At 41.9% G+C, this 20,381-nt stretch overlaps 1 protein-coding gene and 1 non-coding gene across 6 annotated transcripts in view; one reads left to right on the plus strand and one right to left on the minus strand.

Moving 5' to 3' along the window:
* Positions 1–20,381, minus strand: part of RNGTT (RNA guanylyltransferase and 5'-phosphatase) — a 381,871-nt gene that overhangs the window by 305,765 nt on the left and 55,725 nt on the right. For all 5 annotated transcript variants that reach the window (XM_059731910.1, XM_014600584.3, XM_059731918.1 and 2 more), the window contains 2 exons: positions 13,466–13,575; positions 12,519–12,620 (listed from right to left, as the gene is read on the minus strand). In XM_059731910.1, coding sequence (XP_059587893.1) covers positions 12,519–12,620; positions 13,466–13,575 — 212 coding nt within the window. The remainder of the gene's footprint in view (positions 1–12,518; positions 12,621–13,465; positions 13,576–20,381) is intronic.
* TRNAV-CAC (transfer RNA valine (anticodon CAC)) lies at positions 15,820–15,892 on the plus strand. Its single transcript has one exon. It is a non-coding gene; the product is annotated as a tRNA-Val (tRNA).

Genomic DNA, 20,381 nt, shown 5'->3' on the forward strand with positions numbered 1-20,381 from the left:
TAGATCAAGTCTCCAGAAAAAGCCTGTCAGTGTAACCACAGTAAAACACAGGAATAAGATGCCTATATTGTGAAGTCTCCTTTCCTGGGGGGGGGGGGGAGGAGGCTAGTTAGGCATTTATCTGAAATGGTTTAAAAATAGTGAACTTGCCTCTGTGCAGGGGCTGGGATTATTTGATCCTTAATTTCCCTCCCAATCCTATGATTCTAGGATGGCTTTCCATATGTTCAGCAATATCCTGACACCATTTTCATGCAACACATTTACAGTCCTTTTGTCATATACCAGGGCCACCCAACTTCTAAGCAGCCAGGAGTCGCACACAGCACAGGCAGCACCAGCACCACAAATGCAACCTTGCTCCATTGTGCCACCCAAGCACCCCCTCTCCCACTGCACAGCATGCAGTCCTGGGATGTGGGCTTCACTATCATTGTGTCCTGCACAGCACTGCCCCTGGCATGGGGCCAGGAACCAGAAACTGGAGATGGAGGTATGCAGAAGCCCAGAGACCCCAGATTAATCCTGCAAGGACCACATATAGCCCACACGCCACTAAGCAAACAACCCTACTATACACTAAAGATACTGACTTTATATGCGATTAAACAGTTTTCCACTAATTATGAACATTTATCTTACAGGCTTTGAAAAGAAGGCTGAAGGTTTGAAAAGTCCAAAAGAAGCCATTTTCCTGACTGTGATCACTTTGACAGTGTATGTCAGTCAGTACAACCTTTAAATTACAGCTGCATGACAGAGCCATTGAAGCCACTCTTAAACACTATGTTAACTGTAGAATACTTTTCAGGTTTACCAACTAGTTTACACCATATTATCTCAGAATGTTTTTTAAGGAAAATTCTTTGGAAGGGGAAAGCACTACATAAAAGAACTGTATCATTACCTTTTAAGAACTGGTTCTTTGTATATGTGTATGTATTATATATTTTTAAACAGCCTCCACAATAAAAATTGCCTAAATTTTAAGGAGTGTTTCAGTATCTAACTGTGGTCTGGTGATAACCAGTGAAAAATTAGAAAACATACTTGCACTTAATGCATTTAGAGCATCAACTACATTGTTGAAAGAAAAACATTCTTTACCAAATAGTTCTTCTACCATTTCCAATTTATCATGCTTCTAAAGAAAGCTAAAATGGCTTGCAGGAAAATGGGAATATTTTTATAAAGGCCTTTAATCTTCCAGGTGAATATAAAATATACAATGAAGAAATATTTTTTATACTAAAATAAAACATGGAAGGAAATTTGAAAGACAATCATTTTCTGCCCCAGAGCACAATACCAATTGTTAATTTAATGACATCCTACTGTTTGTTCTAATCATACCAAACTATACTAAGTTAAGGCCCCAAGGTTTCATACACAATATTCTCCAATGAGTGCACACAAGGATCATTACAGTTAACAAGCAAAAGATACTTTAAAAACACTGAATGACATTCTATAAAGTTAGAATTTTAAAATTGCATGTATACAATTTCTATTACATATTTCAAAAGCAGTAATATTTAGATTCTGCACGTTCATTGTTCCAGGGTATACAGAAGTGACCAATACATTTCAGTCTATTTACATCTGTGACATTCAAGGGAAAACCAAAAATAAGCCTCTTCCATCTGTTTTTTTTCTCCCAAATTTATATTTCTTCCATGCTAACTCTCAGACTCGCTTGACCACAATAAAGAGTTCAAATACTTTTTTTTTTTAAATGAAAATATAAATGTGTCATCAGTAGCAGCAAATCAGTACTTCCTATTTAAAACTTATAGTTAATACAAAGCCACTAGCAAACATTCATTTAGTGGGACAGTGGGATCACGGTCTTGGATTTCCCCTGAACCAGCTTGTTAAAACTTGCAGCACTCGTGAACCAGCTTGAGAACTTGTGGCACTTGGGAGAGGTTCCAGAAGACTAAGAGGGCCAGTGTGGTACCTAGCTACAAGAAGAAAAGGAAGGAGGATCCAGGGAATTACAGGCCAATGAGTTTGACCTCAATCCCTGGAAAAATCCTGGAAAAAATTATCAAAGAATCCATTAGCAATAGGCTAACAGAAAACAGTATTCTAATAGATAGCCAACATGGCTTTGTTGCAGGCAAGTCATGCCTGACCAACCTCATTTCCTTCTATGATCAGGAAAGACACTGCCTGGTTAGGGAGACAAGGTTGACGTCAAATAGCTGGACTTCAAAAAAGCCTTTGACTTGGTCTCCAAAGACATGCTCACGGTAAAGTTGGAGAACTCGATAACCCAACAGTCCAGTAGCTAGGTCACTGGCTCTAAGGCAGAACCCAGAGAGTAATAATAGATGGAACTGAGTCAATATGGTGCTTGGTGACCTCTCAGGGCCTCTCAGGGTTCAGTACTCGGACCAGTACTTTTTAACATATTCATTAATGATTTGGACTCAGGTGTTAAAAACAGACTGGCAAACTTCATACATGACACCAAATTATGGGGGACTGAGGTCATGCCGGAGGATTGGCTGCAGATGCAGGCTGACCTGGACAGACTTGCAAGGTAGGCAGAGTAAAACCTAATGATGTTCAACACCAAGAAGTGAAAGGTGCTCCACCTGGGGAGAAACAACCCACAACATACTTACAGGCTTGGGTGGCACCACAAGTGAGAGAGACCTGGGGGTCTGGATAGACCATACAATGAACATAAGCCATCAATGCAATGCTGTAGCTGGCAAAACAAACAAAACATTGGCATGCATCTAACAATGCATCTCAAACAAGACTAAAGATGTCATCCTCCCGCTTTACTCGGCCTTGGTGAGGCCACAGCTGGAGTACTGCATCCAGTTCGGGGCACTACACTTCAGGAAGGACGTGGAGAAGCTTGAGAGAGTCGAAAGGAGGGCTATGCATATGGTTAAAGGTATGGAAAGCAGGCCATGCGAGATGCTGAGAGACATGGGTCTGTTCATCCTGGAGAAGAGAAGACTCAGAGGGGACTTGGTGGCAACCTATCAATATATAAAGGGTGCATATCAGGGACTGGGAGAACGTCTGTTCAACAGGGCCCTCCAGGGGAAGACTAGGACTAATAGCCATAAATTGCTAGAAGACTGCTTTAGATTAGACAAACTATATATATATATTCTTTACAATTCAAGTGTCCAGGGTCTGAAATAGACTCCTGCCAAAAGTGGTGCAATTACCTACTCTGGATATCTTCAAAAAACATCTGGATGCTCATCTTGCTGGGGTCATCTGAACCTACCAATCTAAACCTACTTCCTGGTAACTTCAAGGCATTGGTCCGTGTCTTGCCCTCTGCAGCAAAAGCAGAGGCATTTTCACTCTTCTTTGTAGCAGGCCTTCAGATACTTGAAGACTACTATCATTTTTACTCTAAGCAATTTTTCTGCAAGCTGAACAAGCCTATTTCCTTTGGCCTCCCATCATATGACTTGCCTTCCAAGCCCTTCACCATTTTTGTTGCCTTTTAAAAAATTTGGAGCCCAAAACTCCACACAATGCTACAGATGAGGCCTAACCAATGTTGAGTAGAGAAGCACTAATTCACCTCCTATGTCTGCACCTAATACTTCTACTGATGCATCCCCAAACTGTATTCACCTTCCATGCAGACTCAATACAAGCATGCAATCTACCACAACTCCGAGAGCCTTCTCCATAGTACTGCCATCCAGCCCAGTGCCATCTGTTTTTTATTTATACGTGTAACACTTTGCGTTTGTCATCACTGAACTTCATCCTGTTAGCTCCAGCACAGTTTTCCAATCTGCCGAGATCCTTCTGAATTGCACTCATCCTCCAATGCATCTGCAATCCTTCCCAGTGTCATGTTGTCTGAAAATTTACTCAGGAAGCTCTCTATTCCATCATCCTAATCATTAACAAACATGCTGAACAGCACTGGGCCCAGGACAGTGTGAGACTCCACTTGAAACACCTTGACAAGAATCCATTTATAATTACTAGGGGTGCACCGATAGAGATTTTGGGGGCAGATACAATAGCTGATTTTTAAGGAGGCATATTGGCCAATACTGAGCCGATTTCCAACATAGCTGCGTGCAGCTAGTAAGTCCGTTGTGGGGGAAGGGGAAGGGAAGGGTGTGCGGAGGGGCAGATCAATGTCCCCTGCGGTGAGGGAGGGAGGGGGCAGGAGCAAGCACTGCCCAGCCGGGGTGAGGCGTGGGATGGGGCCACAGCTCGGGGGGGCGGTTCCCACTGCTGCACACACCCCAGGAGGGCAGAGAGAGGGGGCACATACCCCCAGATCTGCATGGGATGGGGTGGGCAGGCTGCAGCCGTGGACTGGAGCCGGGGCTGCACTGGGCTCTTCTCAGCAGGGGCTGGGCTTGGGTTGGGAGCTACGGAGGGGGTTGCAGCCAACCCAAGTTCCGCAGTAGCCCCTCTCCCAGCACCAACGCAGCCCCAGCTCTTCCCAGAGCATGGGTGGAAGCAGGGCGTTGAGCCAGGGCTGAGCCAGGCAGGCAGCGGTGTCGGTTATGTCAAAATTTGGGGTGGCTGCAGCCCCCTTGGAGTCTATTCCAGCCCCCACCCCAAGCCCAGCCTCCGCAGAGCAGAGCCCGGCACAGCCCCAGCTCTAGCCTGCAGCTGCAGCCTGCCCACCCCACCTTGTGCAGATCCGGGGGGGGGGACAACACCCCACCATTCCCTCCTGGGGTGCAGGCAGCAGCAGGAACCGCACCCTGACGAGCCATGGCTCTTTCTGCCCCAGTCCCTCCATCACCACAGGGGGCGTTGACTTGCCCCCCCCAATGCCCCTTCCCTCCCACAATGGACTTAACAGCTGCACATAGCTGTATTAGAAATAGGATCAGTATCAGCTGATATGCCTCCTTAAAAATCAGCTAACGTATCAGCCCCCAAAATCTCTATCAGTGCACCCCATCTCATATCTCATCATATCATATCCAGGCACACCCACACACTTGAGTACATAAACATTTTTTTTTTTTTATGGATAAAGTATCAGCTAATACCATATTAATCCAAGTATAGGTCAACCTTTTTCTCCCCAAAAGAAAACTATAAAAGTCATGCTTAACTTGTACATGGGATCAACCCGAAATCTGAATAATGTGGCATTATTGTAGGGAACAGATGACCCTGTGTAACACCCTTAATAACCAAGCATTATGGTCCTTACGGGTGCTTTGCAGGATCATGTACTTCATTATGGTAGCAACAGGGCAGCAGGCTCACCTCCTGCATGGAAGGACCACAATGGCTGGATGACCCAGACTATCATATGCCCACAGTTCATAGACGTGATGCTGCTAAAACTGACCCTGGGTGAGCCCAGCTACAAGATTCCCCAGCATACACTGGGTGGCTATTTGCTGTTCACCCTCTCTGGCTCCTGGGACAGTACCTCAGCCAGGATGATACTGTTGTACAATAGGATGAGCTAAAGTGAAAGTGACAGAAGTGAAACTGAAATCTGTGCAAATTATACAATAGAATCAGTATAGTATGTTCAAACATTCTTTGCACGTAGCACAGTAACTCAGTTTTTGTATCTGAGTTGTGTGTGTTCCATTTCATTTTTGGTATAAAGAGAAAACAGAACTGAAGAAATTCTACAAATAGGCCTTTACTAAATTTTCCTGACTTCTGCATTTAAAATATTTTTCTTCAACAGAAATATCAAACCAGAAATTGTCAGAGTTTGCTTGTTTTTTTAAATACATGTGGCCCCATTAGTCCTCCCCCTGGTTATTTGATTTTGCAAGCTCAGCAGCAGTTCAAGGACTTAATACATAGTTACTGACTCATATTTAAAGGAAAAATTCTTTTTTCTAAAACTGAACTTGAAAATGTGCATTTGACTTATAAGCAGAGATCCAGGTTTTCTGTTTCTCATGGAAAAATGGAGAAAACCACGGATTCCCTGTTTTTAAATCGGAGAAAATGCAGATTTCCCTTTTTAGCAGAGAAATCCATGGATTCTCCGCTTTTGCAAAGAGCTCTTGCAGGCTGGAACAAGCCCGCAAGAGCTAACTGCAAAAAGGGCGGGAAATCCCAGCCCTGCCAGGAGGGGAAGGGCGAGGCCTGAGCCTCCGATTCAGCCAAGGCTGGGCTCAGGATGCCCTTCACCCATGGAGCCTAGAGGTAAGTGGGGCTCGGGGACTGTGGGGCAGGGCTGGGGAAGATGGCCAGGGGCTGAGGGAGCTGGGGGTGCTGCCAGCCCAGGGGCCGCCCGTGCCAGTGGTGACGGCCACTGCCTACAAAACCTCCCCACGCCACTGCTGCAAAGTTGTGCTTGGAGCTGTGCGGCCAGCCACCTGGCAGCAGCAACAATTTCATGGCAGCCGTGGCTGCTGTACAGCGTAGGATGGTGGCAGGGATGGCTGCGTGCCGCCCGGCCGCCACCACACCACCACTGCTGCCCTGCAGCCAGCTGTACAGCTCCAGGCATGGCTCCGAGGCAGCGCAGGGAGGTTTTGTAGGCAGCAACTGTCACCGCTGGCACAGCCCCACAGGTAAGTGGCAGCAGCTGCCGCATGAGAACCCCCTCTGCTCCCCATCCCTCACCACCACTGCAGAGCCAGTCACGGAGCTGTGCAGCCAGCCACATTCCAGCCTCCTCCTCTCCTGGGAAGGCGGCCGTGTGGCATGCGTGCCCTGCATCATTTACCCGCAAAGCCCCCCACAGACGGGAACCCGTGCCCTCAGCCCCTGGCCCTACATCCGGAGCCGGCAGCACCCCCCGCTCCCTCAGCCCCGCCCCACTTACCTCTAGGGTCCAGGGGTGAAGGCCATGGCTCCGTAGCGGCAGCGCCTGCCTGCAACACCGCCCCCCGCACGTAGCCACCACCACCCTGCACCACCACGGACCCATGCATCCGGTCACGGGGCATAAGCAGCAGTGCAGTGGTGGCTGCTGCACGCAAGCCCCCCTTTCCACCCCCCGGCTGGGTGGCACGTGTGTGGCCCACAAACAGTGGTTGCCACCATACTGCTGCTGCCACACCCTGAACCACTTGCCCACAAAGCTGTGCGGGTGGCTGTGGGATGGTAGCGCAGGGTGCATTGGCAGATTTGTGGTGGCAGCCTCCATGTGTGAACCCCATCAGGCCGGCCGGTGTATGTATGGCCCACAGAGTGGCACACCTGCCCTCACCCTATGCCCTGCTCCTGGGAGTGAGCACAGGGGCACGCTCCCCCCCATCTTGATCTACCCCCCAGCACCTTCCCTTTCCCCCCCCCACACACTTACCTGCTGGGGTGGGTGTCAGTGTCTGTGTGTGCTCTGTGTCTGCATGTCTGTGGGTCTGAGGGGCTGTTGTGGCTGGGGGGGGTGAGTGCAGGGCACCAGCAGCGCTGGAGGGGGCTGTGGGGGGCCTTTAATTTTTATCACAGATTTGGGGGGTTTAATCAGAGAATTTGCAATTTTTAAATCGGAGAAAACCAGGAGCCCTGCTTATAAGCAAAACCAATTTATCATCAGAACAATATGGTATTTATTTACAGAGTTATTCCATCTCTCCCCCCCATGCCAATATGAATTTTAAAAGCTGAAGTAGTAAACTCTAACTCAGTCAAAAAGCTTGTAGGGAATGTATATTCAATTTGTTTTAAAACACTAAAGAATGAAGTTAACCTCTATATTAAAGTCTAAGCCCACAACGTGGGCTTAGTAGTATTCAAAAGACGAAACATCTTGTAAAATAAAGACTGCTAACACTACTGAAATGAAGATATATTATGAAATATGTCAGTAATTAAATTCTTCCTGCTACTGAGAGATTATTGACCATGATGCAACAAACATCAATATCAATTATCTCTCAGTAGTTTTCACAACACAAAAAGGAATATTGTGATCTGAATGCCTCATGGCACGAGTGAACAAAATTTTCATGAATGCTTGTGGATCCTTGAATTAACTTTGAAACAAGAAATACCAAAGAAAAGGTAAGAGATTAAGATATAATATAATACTTAAATTTTACTGTTGACAATTCTGAGAATTTTAAAAAGGAACTAATTTTGTCAGACAGCACAGACCAGTTGAAATGGAGGAAGACAAGGAGTCTTTTTGTAATAGTATCAGATTTGGAACAGCAAACCATCTCAATTTTTTTTAACCTGGATACAGGTTTCTGTAGCATACACCTGTACAGCAATACTGAACTTTTTAGTTTTCCCAAAAAATTGGAAGGCAAATGGATAGAGATGCATATCGGTGCCTATTTCTTTTACTTGTGAATACGTGGATTTGGTCTCTTTAAGCAGAATATGTAGACTGTCCTTGTGTGACTTTTCCTTCTCTAAAAGACTAAAAGCAATGAAAGGAAGCCCTGCAGAAGAACTCAAGTCCCAATATCAGTTATCTGGTCACCTTGAATCTCCCTCCAGGAGAATACAGCAACTGAGATATAGTGCTCCTAAGAGAATAAAGGGCTTTCAACTCCTAGGAAGCTCAGATTCCACCTGATATAGGGAAGGTGAAGCCTAGTCGTGGTGATGGTAAGAAATTAGCCAATACTGAATGCACTTGTTAAAACATTTAGAACTATTGATAGTAGGAATACCATTCATTAAATCAGCAACTGGTACAGCACATTCCTTAAAACTTTTCTCCAAGCTGTTTAATTATTTTTGACAAATGCTATTAGATTTTACTCAAAGTCTGAAATATTGAAGTAATTATCAAAACGCAAAAAGATTCCACTTACATTCAAGGTAACAAAATTTCAGTTGAGAGCCCATGAAAAAAAAATCTCTACTCTCATTTAAACACTTTGGAATTACTTATATGTCACCTCTCTCAACAAAGTTGCAGGAAAATTTACAGTAAGAGGGGAAAAAATACAAAAGCAGATGGAGGTTGAGTATTAAAATAAAATCTAAACAAGAACCCTGTGAACTAGGTGTCAGTAACCTACAGCCTGCAGGCCAGAAAAGATCTTATCACACTTGCCAAAAAACTATATTGTCACAGAAGCTTAGTTAACCCACTGTTAAGTAAGCTTTGCAAGAAAATGCCCCATCCAGTGGTGGATTAGCTAACAACTGCCATCTCCAACCCACTTCAGGACTGAGCTGTGTTAATTCAGCCAACTGTTAGTGAATGGTTACAAACTCCTGCCCTAAATGATATCCCAGCTTAGCCTCACTTGCCTAAACTGCCTGCTCAATATTTTAGTTCATCGCACTCTATTAAAGTGTTGGGTTTTTTTTAAAGAGGAGAGGCAAGAAGTAATCTAATCATCTTGAATTATGTCAAGAAATGGGTATTTTCTCTAGACAACCAAATTACGAAGAGAAAATTCGATAAGCAATATGGCATATCTTTCTAAACAAGTTATGACAAAAGCTTATTTATTAGGGATAGAAGAGACCTAGTACTGAAGCAAGAGGCAAATGGGCTGTATTAATAGGAATATTGCATACAAATCACAGATAACTTTTCTTCTACTGCATTCAGTACTGGTCAGGCCTCACTGGGGGAGAATACTGTGTCCAGTTCTGAGCACCACACTTCAAGAAAGATATGGATGCTTTGGAAAGAGTACAGCTTAGAGTGATAAAAATGATTAGCAATCTAGAAAACATGACACAAAAGAAAGTTTGGAAGAACAGGAATTATCCAGTCTGGAGAGAAGATGACTGAAGAAATGCTTGGTAACAGCCTTCAACTACAGAAAGGGATGTTACAAAGAGGATAGCAATCCACTATTCTCTATGTCCAACAAGCACAGATAAAAAATTAATGTTTTTAAAATTGAAGCAAGGGAGATTTAGACTGAATACTAGGAATAACATTCCAACTGAGGGTTATCTAGAGAAGTTATAGCATCTCCATCACTGGAAATTTTTTAAATGCTAGTTAGACAAACATTTGTCTGGGATCATTTAGGTAGGGGTGATCCTGCCTTGAGCAGTGTTGGACTAAATGACTCCAAATACACAGTAAAATCTTTGTTATCCAGCATCCATGGGGTAAGGAGATTGCCGGTTATATAAAAATTCTGGTTATCTGAAATAACCCGGCAAGGGTTTTCAGGTAACACAGAGTGTGTGTGTGTGTGGGGGGGGGGGGGGGGAGCACTGCATGTGGAGCAGTGCCGGGGCAGGGTGGTGGCCACCATGTCAAACTTCACACCCCGTTCCCTGCATCTGGCCAGAAATTCCAGTCAATAGAATTTCCAGTCACTTAAGTGCCAGATAAAGATTTTAACTGTATTTCCCATTGCCCCAAAAATGCACAACAGGGCCTTAAAAGCATTTTTTATTTGCAGCTGTATCACAACCAAATTACTGTGCACGACTACCTCTAAATTTTAGGCACAACAGAAAAGCATCTACGTACAAGCACTCACTCTAGACAGTTACACCACACTTGTCCGCTATGAGATTTGAACAACTTAAAAACGTTATCTTCAGTTTGCCTTCCCAATGAGCACTTGATTGGGTTTTTTTACTGTAGCTCTACTAGCTTTCCAATTTTGCCTCAGAACAAGCTCTCCTATTTTTCTACTGATATTTGTCACTTTTTATATCAACTCACAGTCCTCAATGCTATTTCCACTAGCAGTGGCAAGGAAAGCAGTGGCAAGAGGCCAAGAGGTGGGGGGGCACAGGTGCTTGCCACCTGCTACCCATCCCCACCTCCACTTGCTCACTGTTGCCTGCCCCTGCCCTGTCACCACCTCAGCCCCCTTGCACTCAGGCCCCCACCATGCCACCACCTTACCCCACCACCATTCTGGGCCCCCATCCTCTTTCTGCCCTCCCACCTGCCCATCCTCCTCTTCCACCCCCACTTTACCCTTGCTCCACTGTCAGCAGACTCCATCTTGCTCTAGCCTGGGGCATGTAGCAAACGTTGCTGCCACTGCTACCAGGCCAAGATGGGGCCATGCCCCAGGCTAGAGCAGGGATGCAGCCTGCTGACACTGGGGGAAGCAGCTGCACCCAGGTTGGAACTGGAACCACAGCATCCGTCTGCTCCCCCACCTCATATTCGACTCCAAGATGAGACCCCCCCCATGTTAAGTGGGGGGGAAAAAACCTCACCAAGGAACTGAGTCAATATGGTATTATTAAGAAACATCTTGAGATACCCATGCAACCTTAGGATGGTGTCTTTGTGAACATGCATTATGATTATCACACTGTATTATGATTTGGGTAAGACCCAGGAACTAAGTTCTTCTGGATTTCATATCAATGCCTTGAATACAAGAAAACATCCTACACACTTTTTGCAAACCTCTACTTTAGTAATAATCTTGCCCACTGAATGAGGTGCAGACCTTGTAGAGCTGAGTACCTGATTTAAGCAGTTGAAGGCTACCATAATGCACATGTCCATAATTCTGTCATTTATAGCTTTTAAATATAGACTGTTAAGTTTATCAAAGAATTTTATGAGGCTCTTAGGTTTTTAAAAGTTCAATTTTTTTTTTTAAAAAGCAAAATATATGCACCCCAAATTTACTGATCTCTATGAATCCACTACAATAACTTCAGAATAAAGAGCGAGCACTTAACTGAAAACTGATCATCAGCTAAACTGAAGATTTCTGTCAACTTCACATTAGTTGCATTATGCAGTTTCCTCTGTTTTGACAGATATTAATTTCAGCAGTGTTCTACCTTTTCATACAGAATTAGCTTCAATAGTTAGCCATTATAAAAGTTCAACATTGGTAACATATTATTAGGATTTACCTGCAATTCTACAAAAAGAAATATCACCATTGCAGTACAAGTGGCAGCACTGACTAATGAATCAAAAAAAGCACTCTTGGGTCTACTCAGGCTTGAGGATCAACAGAAGTAGAGAACTGCAAAATTTTTAACATTACTCAGTATCACCATAAGAAAAAACAAATGTCAACTTCCTAACAATAAATAAAAACTGGTCTCTGTATAGGGATTTTTTCCTTCCAAAAATGGATCAAGTACCTAGAAGACTAGGCTGGCTACAGATTCCTGTGGCTGGGAAGGCAGCTTTTTTTTTTTTTTTCTTTTAAAGCCGATGCTAAAGTAGCTCAGCTGGGAGCTTTAACCTGAACATCTAAAATGTTTCTGGTTCAATCCCTGGCTGGGGGCTGGACTAAATGACTTTGTGAGCTCCCTTTCTATGATCCTAAGTTCCTTTAAACCTCTAACCACATATTATATTCAGTTATTCCAAGATCCTTGTTACTATTATATTCAAGCCTAGATACTCAACCTGTAAAGATCAAAGAAAACAAGAGAGCACAAGCTAGAACCTGTAAGGGAACATTTAATCTAGCTCCATAGATTGGGAGAAATCCAACTGCAAACATCAACCAAAGTTACAATACACTGTATCAATGTACATTTTGGTTTTTTAGCTTCAATTTCATTGATAAAATATGCTTCTTCTTTGCACACAGGCAAGAACTCACATACCAAGAAGCACAGAGACTACCCATGCAAAGAATCTGCTCTGTCAGGGCAATTTATGCTTTTTAATTTTTTTTTAAAGATATAAAACTTACCGAGTACCATCTGCTTTCCAGCTTACTTTGTATGGCTTCTGCTCTAAAGCTTTAATATTTTGCTTGTCCATGGAAACAGGCTGTGCTCCAGGGAATCCAGACCTAAAAGGAGCAGTATGTCTAGTAAGGTTCTACAATAAGCTAGCACACAAGACAAGCAAGATCAATCTTGCATGAGTTGCATTGCACCAGCTTCTACAAAGTTAATACTCTCTAAGAAGGCATATTTGCAACAAGAGACAAATGCTTTTTGATTAAAAAAACTCCAAGTATGGCAAAACACCAGTAGTCTGAATTAATCAGGGATTTGTTTGAGGTGAGATAGTTTAACCCACTAAACTATTAGTATCTGAAGATTAGGTGGCCCAGAGGAGCTCAAATTCGAGACTCAAATTCTAGAAATGCAGCTAGATGTAGCATTTATACCAATATTATGCACAATTCAAAACTGGCAAAGGCTTCCTAGAAGATCTAAGCAGCAAAAAAAACCCAAAAAACCAAAAAAAAGGTATAGAAATCAGGACTGAAGTGAATTGACAGATGTAAAAGAAAGCATATAATATGTTCTCTAGTTCAAACTAGCGTCCATCAATTCACTGCTTAAAAAGGCATTAATGTTGGCCAAAATAACAGATCCAGATTCTAAAATTTGTGTAGAAATGGCTAATAAATTATAATCCAACAATGAAAAAGTAATTCTGGAATCTTGTTTCTTAATACTGCTGTTTTTCCTTGCAAGCCATTTGGTGCTATTCCATCATTAACTTTACCATTTATTTTTCAAAATTGTTCTGATAAAAATTAATCCAAATATATAGTTGCTTACTCGACTTGTAAATTCTTGAATTGTTAAGTTTACATTTGTCTACAGCAAAATTAAGAAAACAACATTTATTTAAATATAGTTCAAACAAAAAATTCTAATATTAAATGGCTTTTGTTCATACCCTCCCCATCCACAGAATTGCTGACATTTGTGCTGTATCTCGCCCAATTTTGGTTGAGTTGTCACTTGGGTCACATATTTAACTGTCACGCCTTCCAAGAAAACTGCACCCTAAAAATCAAAACACAGATACAATTCAGAATTTAAGATGTGTCATATAAAAGCAGTTCAGAAAGCTGATGTCAGGTATGTTAGACTTATGATTTTATTTTCCATTTTTATAATAATTGAACTGTTGGGGGAAAAGGACTTTTCCTTCTTTTTCTCGCTCTCATATAAAAGCACTGCTGCTTGGTATAACTATAATACAAATGCTATTAATAAACAATAATAAAATTATAAAATGTCTATGCAGAAGCCACACCTGTACAGAGTATGTACCAATATACTAAACACAAGCACCATACATAAACAGAACTCACAGTAATCATTAGTAAAGTAAGCATTACATATCTTGAATGTATTTATTAATGCTTACATAATACCACATACATCATGTTTAAACTTAAAACATTTACCTATAGATGCAATTTATGAAAGAAATTGGACAGCCCTGATTTTTAAGTGGCCGGGGGGCCACCCCACCCATGGCCTGCACTAGCAGGGAATCCAGAGCCCCAGGCTGAATGGACAACCCCCCACGCTGCAGTATGTGCCCACACAGTTCTCCACCCTCCACACTGTTACAATGATCCCACATGGATGGTTCCCATGCTCTCCCCTTGCTGCTGCACTGAACACCAATGTGGGTGCCCCCCATAGCTGCTTCACATGCTATATGGCTCCAGACTCACCCTGAGTGCCCTGTGCCACTCCATGCCATGCCACACTACCCCCTGGGATGGGCATAGAATGCAGAAACCAGAGGAAGGAGGGAGAGCCAAGGATGATAGAATAAGTTATGGCCAGGCAGAAACCCAGGAGCTGCAACTTAACCCCTCACAGGCTGCCAGTTGGACAGTCCTGATAGAACTGCATACAGGCACAATTTATACCACATTGTGAAATACAAGCAATCTTTCTATAAACCACACAGCTCACTGCATCATAATCCTTGGTGGCCCTACAATCCAAAATACATAAAGAAGGTCATAGTTTTTTCAAAACTGATAGGCAAAAACTGGGGACAAAGATTTCTTCTGTAGAGTTTGAATGCAGACGAGATAATTTAGAGATTAATGTTTTCAATTAGAGACTTCTAAAAGTCTATTTCTGCCACTTGGTAGATAAAAGTTGGGAACTACTTGACTGTCTTCCTGCAGCAGTGCCCAGAAGCAAACTATTTCGTTCAAACCACTGAAGTTACTAATATTTACTCCAGTAATGTCACTGAGGAACAGCTTTAATGCTCTCAGAACAGAACTTTAAAAGGCTGCTGAAGACCAGCGTTTTCAATTAAAAAACAGTACAATGCAGCAAATAAACATTTTGCCCTTATCACTTTCCCAGGGATGGCGGGCTGATTGAATGGTAATACTGTATCAAAAGATCAGAGTTTGCAACTAGGGAATGCTTTCTCACTCCCTCCATAGTAAGAGTTGAAAGCATGACACCTGCAGCAAGGTAAGCTTGGAGAATGTGATTCACCAGGGATTCCCTCTTAGTGCTCAAAGAAAAAAAGATGATATCCCTTTGAAAGGGGCTAGGTCATTTATGACAGAGAATTTTCCCAAAAGGAGGCATTTAAGACTAAATATTTAAAATTAATGTTACATATGGTTGCACAAGAATGCAGTGGTATTTTTTTTTCTTTTAATCCAAAACCATCATAATGCATTTGGTAAGGCAGGGACAGACATTCAAAAAGCCTGAGCCTCAACTGATTCAATCTTTGTAGGTTGGTCTAAACTGCCTAGGTTGAACCGGTTTGCAGCTGCACAGACATTCCCTCTGGAGTGAGGAAAGGCCGGCACATTCCTGCAGTGGCTCAAGCTAGAAGCTGGGGGGCACTAGAGCAGCCCTCCCTTCCCTTCCACAATGCTGAGCTGAAGGGGGAGTGGCCAGGCCCTGGCAGGACACTGATTAGGGAGGTGTTTAAACCCCCACCCTCCCTGCACCGTCCCAGGCTTTTCCCCACTCCTGCTAAAGGGGCAGGAACGTTGCCAGACTCAAGCCCCCAGCTAGCATACTGAGGCAAAGGGCTGGGGGGGGGGGGGGGTGCAGTGCATGCATGTATGGATGGATGATACTGAGCTTTGCAATCTCCCTGTCCCTGCTTCTTCATACTGTCTACAAACCTGACAGGCAGGGGAGCCAGCAGGGGGCTGATAGCACAGCATTTATCAGCCTATCAACAAATCAAAAGCCTCTCTCATTAATTCAAGATCTTCTTAAACAGCTTTTTTCCAAGCCAGGGCCTTCTTTGTGCAGCCGGCAGCGCATCAGTCTCACAATCTGGAGGTCCTGAGTTCGAGCCTCAGAGAAGGCAAGGTTGCCTCTTACTTCTTTGATTTTGTGGCCGCCTACAATTCATTGCGGTGGGGAGAAGGGACAGCAAGGATTATGAGATGTTCTGTTTACCAGGGCACCCATTGGAGTAACTAGAAACAATGGTCACAAACTGGCAGAGAACAGATTTAGCTTAGACCCTTAACTTCAGGTAAGGGTTGACAAAATCTGGAAAGGGCTTCCAAGTGAGGTATTGCTCTCCCCTACCATGGGGGTCTTTAAGAGGAGGCTAAACATGCACCTGGCTGGGGTCATCTGACCCCAGCGCTCTTTTCTGCCCAGGGCAGGGAGGTCAGACTCAATGATCTGATAAGGTCCTTTCCAACCCAAACATCTATGACTCTATGAATAAGGAAGGAACAGAGGGACATAACCAGTTGACCTGATTAGCTCCAAAAATCCCTAAGCAGACACTGTTCCATCTGCCTGTCTCTGTGAAATTAGAGACACACAGACAGACATCTTTCAGCACTAGCTAGCATACCACATGCCTAGAGTCGATGGGGCTGGGGTCCATGCTGTGGAAGATGGGAGGAAGGGAGGGTGGGGATCCCTGATTGAGCGAGGGGAGTGGGGGGCAGAGGAAGTCAGGCAGCCCCTGCTGTGCCTGCAGCCTCCACCGGAGCTCTGGCCACGGAGCAGTGCGGGGCCAGCCCTGTTCTCTGGAGCAGGCAGCACAGCATCTGGGATGCTGGGGGATTCTGGTTTGACTTAAACCAGGAAGGGGTCTGGGACAGACATTGCATAAATCAGTTTGACCAAACCAGTTAAGTCTGATATTACATTCAGCCATTTTGAAACTGGTTTATGTGAACTGAGCTTCTATTCTGTTAGAAGTTTAAACCAGTTCCTGATCACTTAAACCAATGTATGTGTAATGTTTGTCCCTAGCCTAAGTCAACCTGAGCACTAGAGAAAATCCCACTACAGATGCAGGATGTTGAAAAGCCTTACAGAATGCAGTCCATAAAACAAGTCTATTGCTGAGAGAAATAAAAGAAGTGATTCACACTGAACAGAACAAAACCAGAGGGACTAGAAATCTGTACGATTAAAGGACCATAGCCCATGTTTCAACAGGCATACTCAAATTAGCAGGCATATCATCAAATATTTTCGACAAAGTTACACTAGCAAGCAAAGAATATTATTGGAATTTTCAACTATAATTTTACTTACTTGGCTGTGGACCCTGACATGTGAGGATAGAGTAATTAATTATCAGTCCTACCCAAGAGATCCTAGAGAATTAGCATGGTTCATTCACAATACTTGGAGCTTCAGAAGCATTTGGCCTGTCATCTCTTCTATGCATGTAGGTCAGATACAGCAGCTGATTTAGGAAATGTTTCAGGGCACAATAGAAATAATATGCAAATGACTCAATGAAGGCAGCAGCCAACTATGTACCTGGACAGTATCTGTTCATTGTCAGCAACTAGCTAAGAGAAGGCCTTGAAGTAGGGAAAGATGGTCAGGGATTATTCATGATAAAAAGGTTATATTGGCTGGCTGGAGTGAAGCAACAAAAGAGTTTAGTGGGGCTGATACTTTTCCCTCCACGCTACTAAAGAGTGGCAAGGGGAAGACAAAGACAGAGAAATTTCCAAAAGGCATAAATAGGAGTGAGGTGCCTAGGTACCATGTGAAAAATCTCTCAAGATCTCTAGTCAAGTGGCACTCAAATCCCCTACTGTTCTTATATAGTCACAGATGGCAGAGTATTTCACACAATTATGTTTTCCTACAGAACAGGACATCAGCTGCAAGATTAAGATATCAAATGTTGTGAATAATGTTGTGCAGTTTATACAGATTATAATACTCCATAATATTGGAAAGGGTAAATTATTTCAAGGAAATCAAAATTACAAACATATCAGCCTCTTAAAATTTAAAAAATATATACATTTATCAAATGGCCTTCTAATTGTACTACTTTAAGGCTAGTTTATTTAACTCTGTTACTACTACTGTAGTAATAATCTAGAGATCTCCACTGATGGCCAGAAACATATTCCCTTGCAAACTTAATATGTACTACATAATGTATAATGAAGCCTTGAAAATATTTTGCAATTATGAAAATGCTGAGGAATAAGGAAAGTTATCAAAGATTTATTTTAACAATAATACTTTAAAAATAAATCCAATTTGTCAGCTTCCTTTCCTTCTCCTTGTGACGAGTTTTTTTAGCAGAATTTGCAGATTTGTAGGAATCTGACAGGCCACACCATGAACACTTCTGCTATGGCTTCAAACTTATGACCTCTGGGCTGTGCACCACGCATCTTAGTGCCCACACCACCCCAGACCTCATTTGTCAGCTAAGACCTAATATAATTTTGAAATTTTGTAAATATAGTAAAAACTATTAAAGAAGATTTATCCTTATTTTTCTAGGATTCAAAAATATATTTAAAATATAAGAGTTGAGACCAGAATTTAAATTATTTCTGCTTTTACAGCAATTTTGACTTGAAAGAGCAGCTAAAGTACATCTTAAACAAGGTATCCTCAGGGGGTTACTGTTTGATAAGCAAAGTTTTTTATTTAAGAGGACAATTTTATTTTAAAAAGTTTGATTTTAGTTCTCATATTGAATATACATTTTAAAGATGAAAATTTAAAAGAGAAACATTGTATGCCCTTCTGTTCAGAATTCAATGTTAATGAAAAATATAGGTCTGTCACGCTTTCAGAAACTTTTTTTTCTTAAGCAAACATATTAGAAGTGTTTAGCAGGGTGGATAAAAGTAAATGGGGTTTTTTAAAACTCAAAACTTGAATTTTTTAATGTAAATCAGATTATTTTGATTTTATCGTATTTTTATTTTTTGTTATGGTACTTTTAAAAAAAATAAACTTATATAAAGATAGTTTTAATTTAATACATGTTAAAGCTCAAAGATATCATCATGGAATAGGGATTATAACTTATAATTATATATTATTTGAGACAATATATTCATGTAACCTTTTGAGAAGTTTTTATAAAAGATGACAACAGGCCACAGACTATATTAGGGGCCCAATCTGACAGAGTTCCCAGAGGCTCCTTTATAGATGAGAGATAGCAGACCTGATTAGCCACCCATCAGCCCTATTGTCTCTCTACAAGTTTGTGTACACAGTCAAGCCCTTACACCTTTCTCTAAAAGTGCAAAGTTGCAAGATGTGAAATGAATAAAGGAAATCAAACAACAAGAATGCACTTTTTGTAGAAAAAAAATTATTAAATTGAGGCTTCCTGCCTAGTGATTTAAATCATGATTTAAAAACTGATATGATTTAAATTAAATCTACCCTGTTGTTTAGTAGCATACACATTACCTTCAGCTGTACTCTTCCTCCATGCATGTTCTTACTGTTCAGAATTTACTCAACCTGTTTTATACTTAACATTATACCCAAGATCATGCTGCACATTAATTCATTTTCATAATGAATTAGGATTTTTTTAATCCAAGTCTAACACCCCTGTATATCAGCATTAAAAAAGGCAAAAGCAAAACACAAAACTAGTCTTTCCAACCCTGTATCTTTAGCACTGATAGGTAGCATTTGTGTGTGAATATCAATTGTTGGCATTCACATGTTACCACAGGATGATTTAGAACAGCAATTTCTTGGTTCAACTGTCGCTAAAACTCCTTCATAGTTGATTATCCAAACACTATCCCTGTAATCCTATCTGTATCATCTAAAACTCTGTATAAGGACTGGTGACTAAAATTTTAAATCAGAAAAAAAAAAAAAATTTTCTACTTTTCAATCAGCTATTTTCTCAATGTAACCAAAGTCTAGTTTCTTTTGGTCCCTTAATCACCTTTATTTCTTCTTTTTTTTTTTTTTTTTTTTTAAACAGTGGGTATGTTTTGCTTTATCTCATGGATCGTATCAAAGGGTATCTGTTTAGTACACAAACAACAAGATAGTTAACAGCATAATCCTTAGAGAAAACTAAATGTTAGCATCACAGGACTGGCCCACTACTTTAGCATGTTATTCACAAAATGCATTTTTGCTAGCCTGCATCCTAAAATGTGGATTTAAAACTAAAACCATGGTTTTGAGAGAAAGTACAGATTGAGATAAAATGAAAACGTACAACTAAAAATCACAATCAGATGGAAAATCTAGTTTGAATTGCATATTTTATCTTGTCTAGCCATTTAACAATACGCAATAGCGAATTACATCTTACTTCTGCTGTCTGCTTTCTATATTAAAAATAGAAGACGGAACTTGGTGTTTAATGCAGTGTAAAAGTGGCATGTTATTGTATTTTTGCAACTGCTTGAATATTATTCCACTTTAACCAACCATGGATATTTCTGTGCAGCTATTACATTCACTGCAATTACAAAAGCATTTCTATGCATTTTGAATTGTCTACCATACAGATTTCTCAGAGCATTCACATCAGTCAGTTCAAGACTTCTAAAAGGTAAAGGAATTTTAATCAG

Source organism: Alligator mississippiensis, chromosome 1 (assembly GCF_030867095.1).
Source record: "Alligator mississippiensis isolate rAllMis1 chromosome 1, rAllMis1, whole genome shotgun sequence".
In the NCBI taxonomy this organism is placed as follows: Eukaryota; Metazoa; Chordata; order Crocodylia; family Alligatoridae; genus Alligator; species Alligator mississippiensis.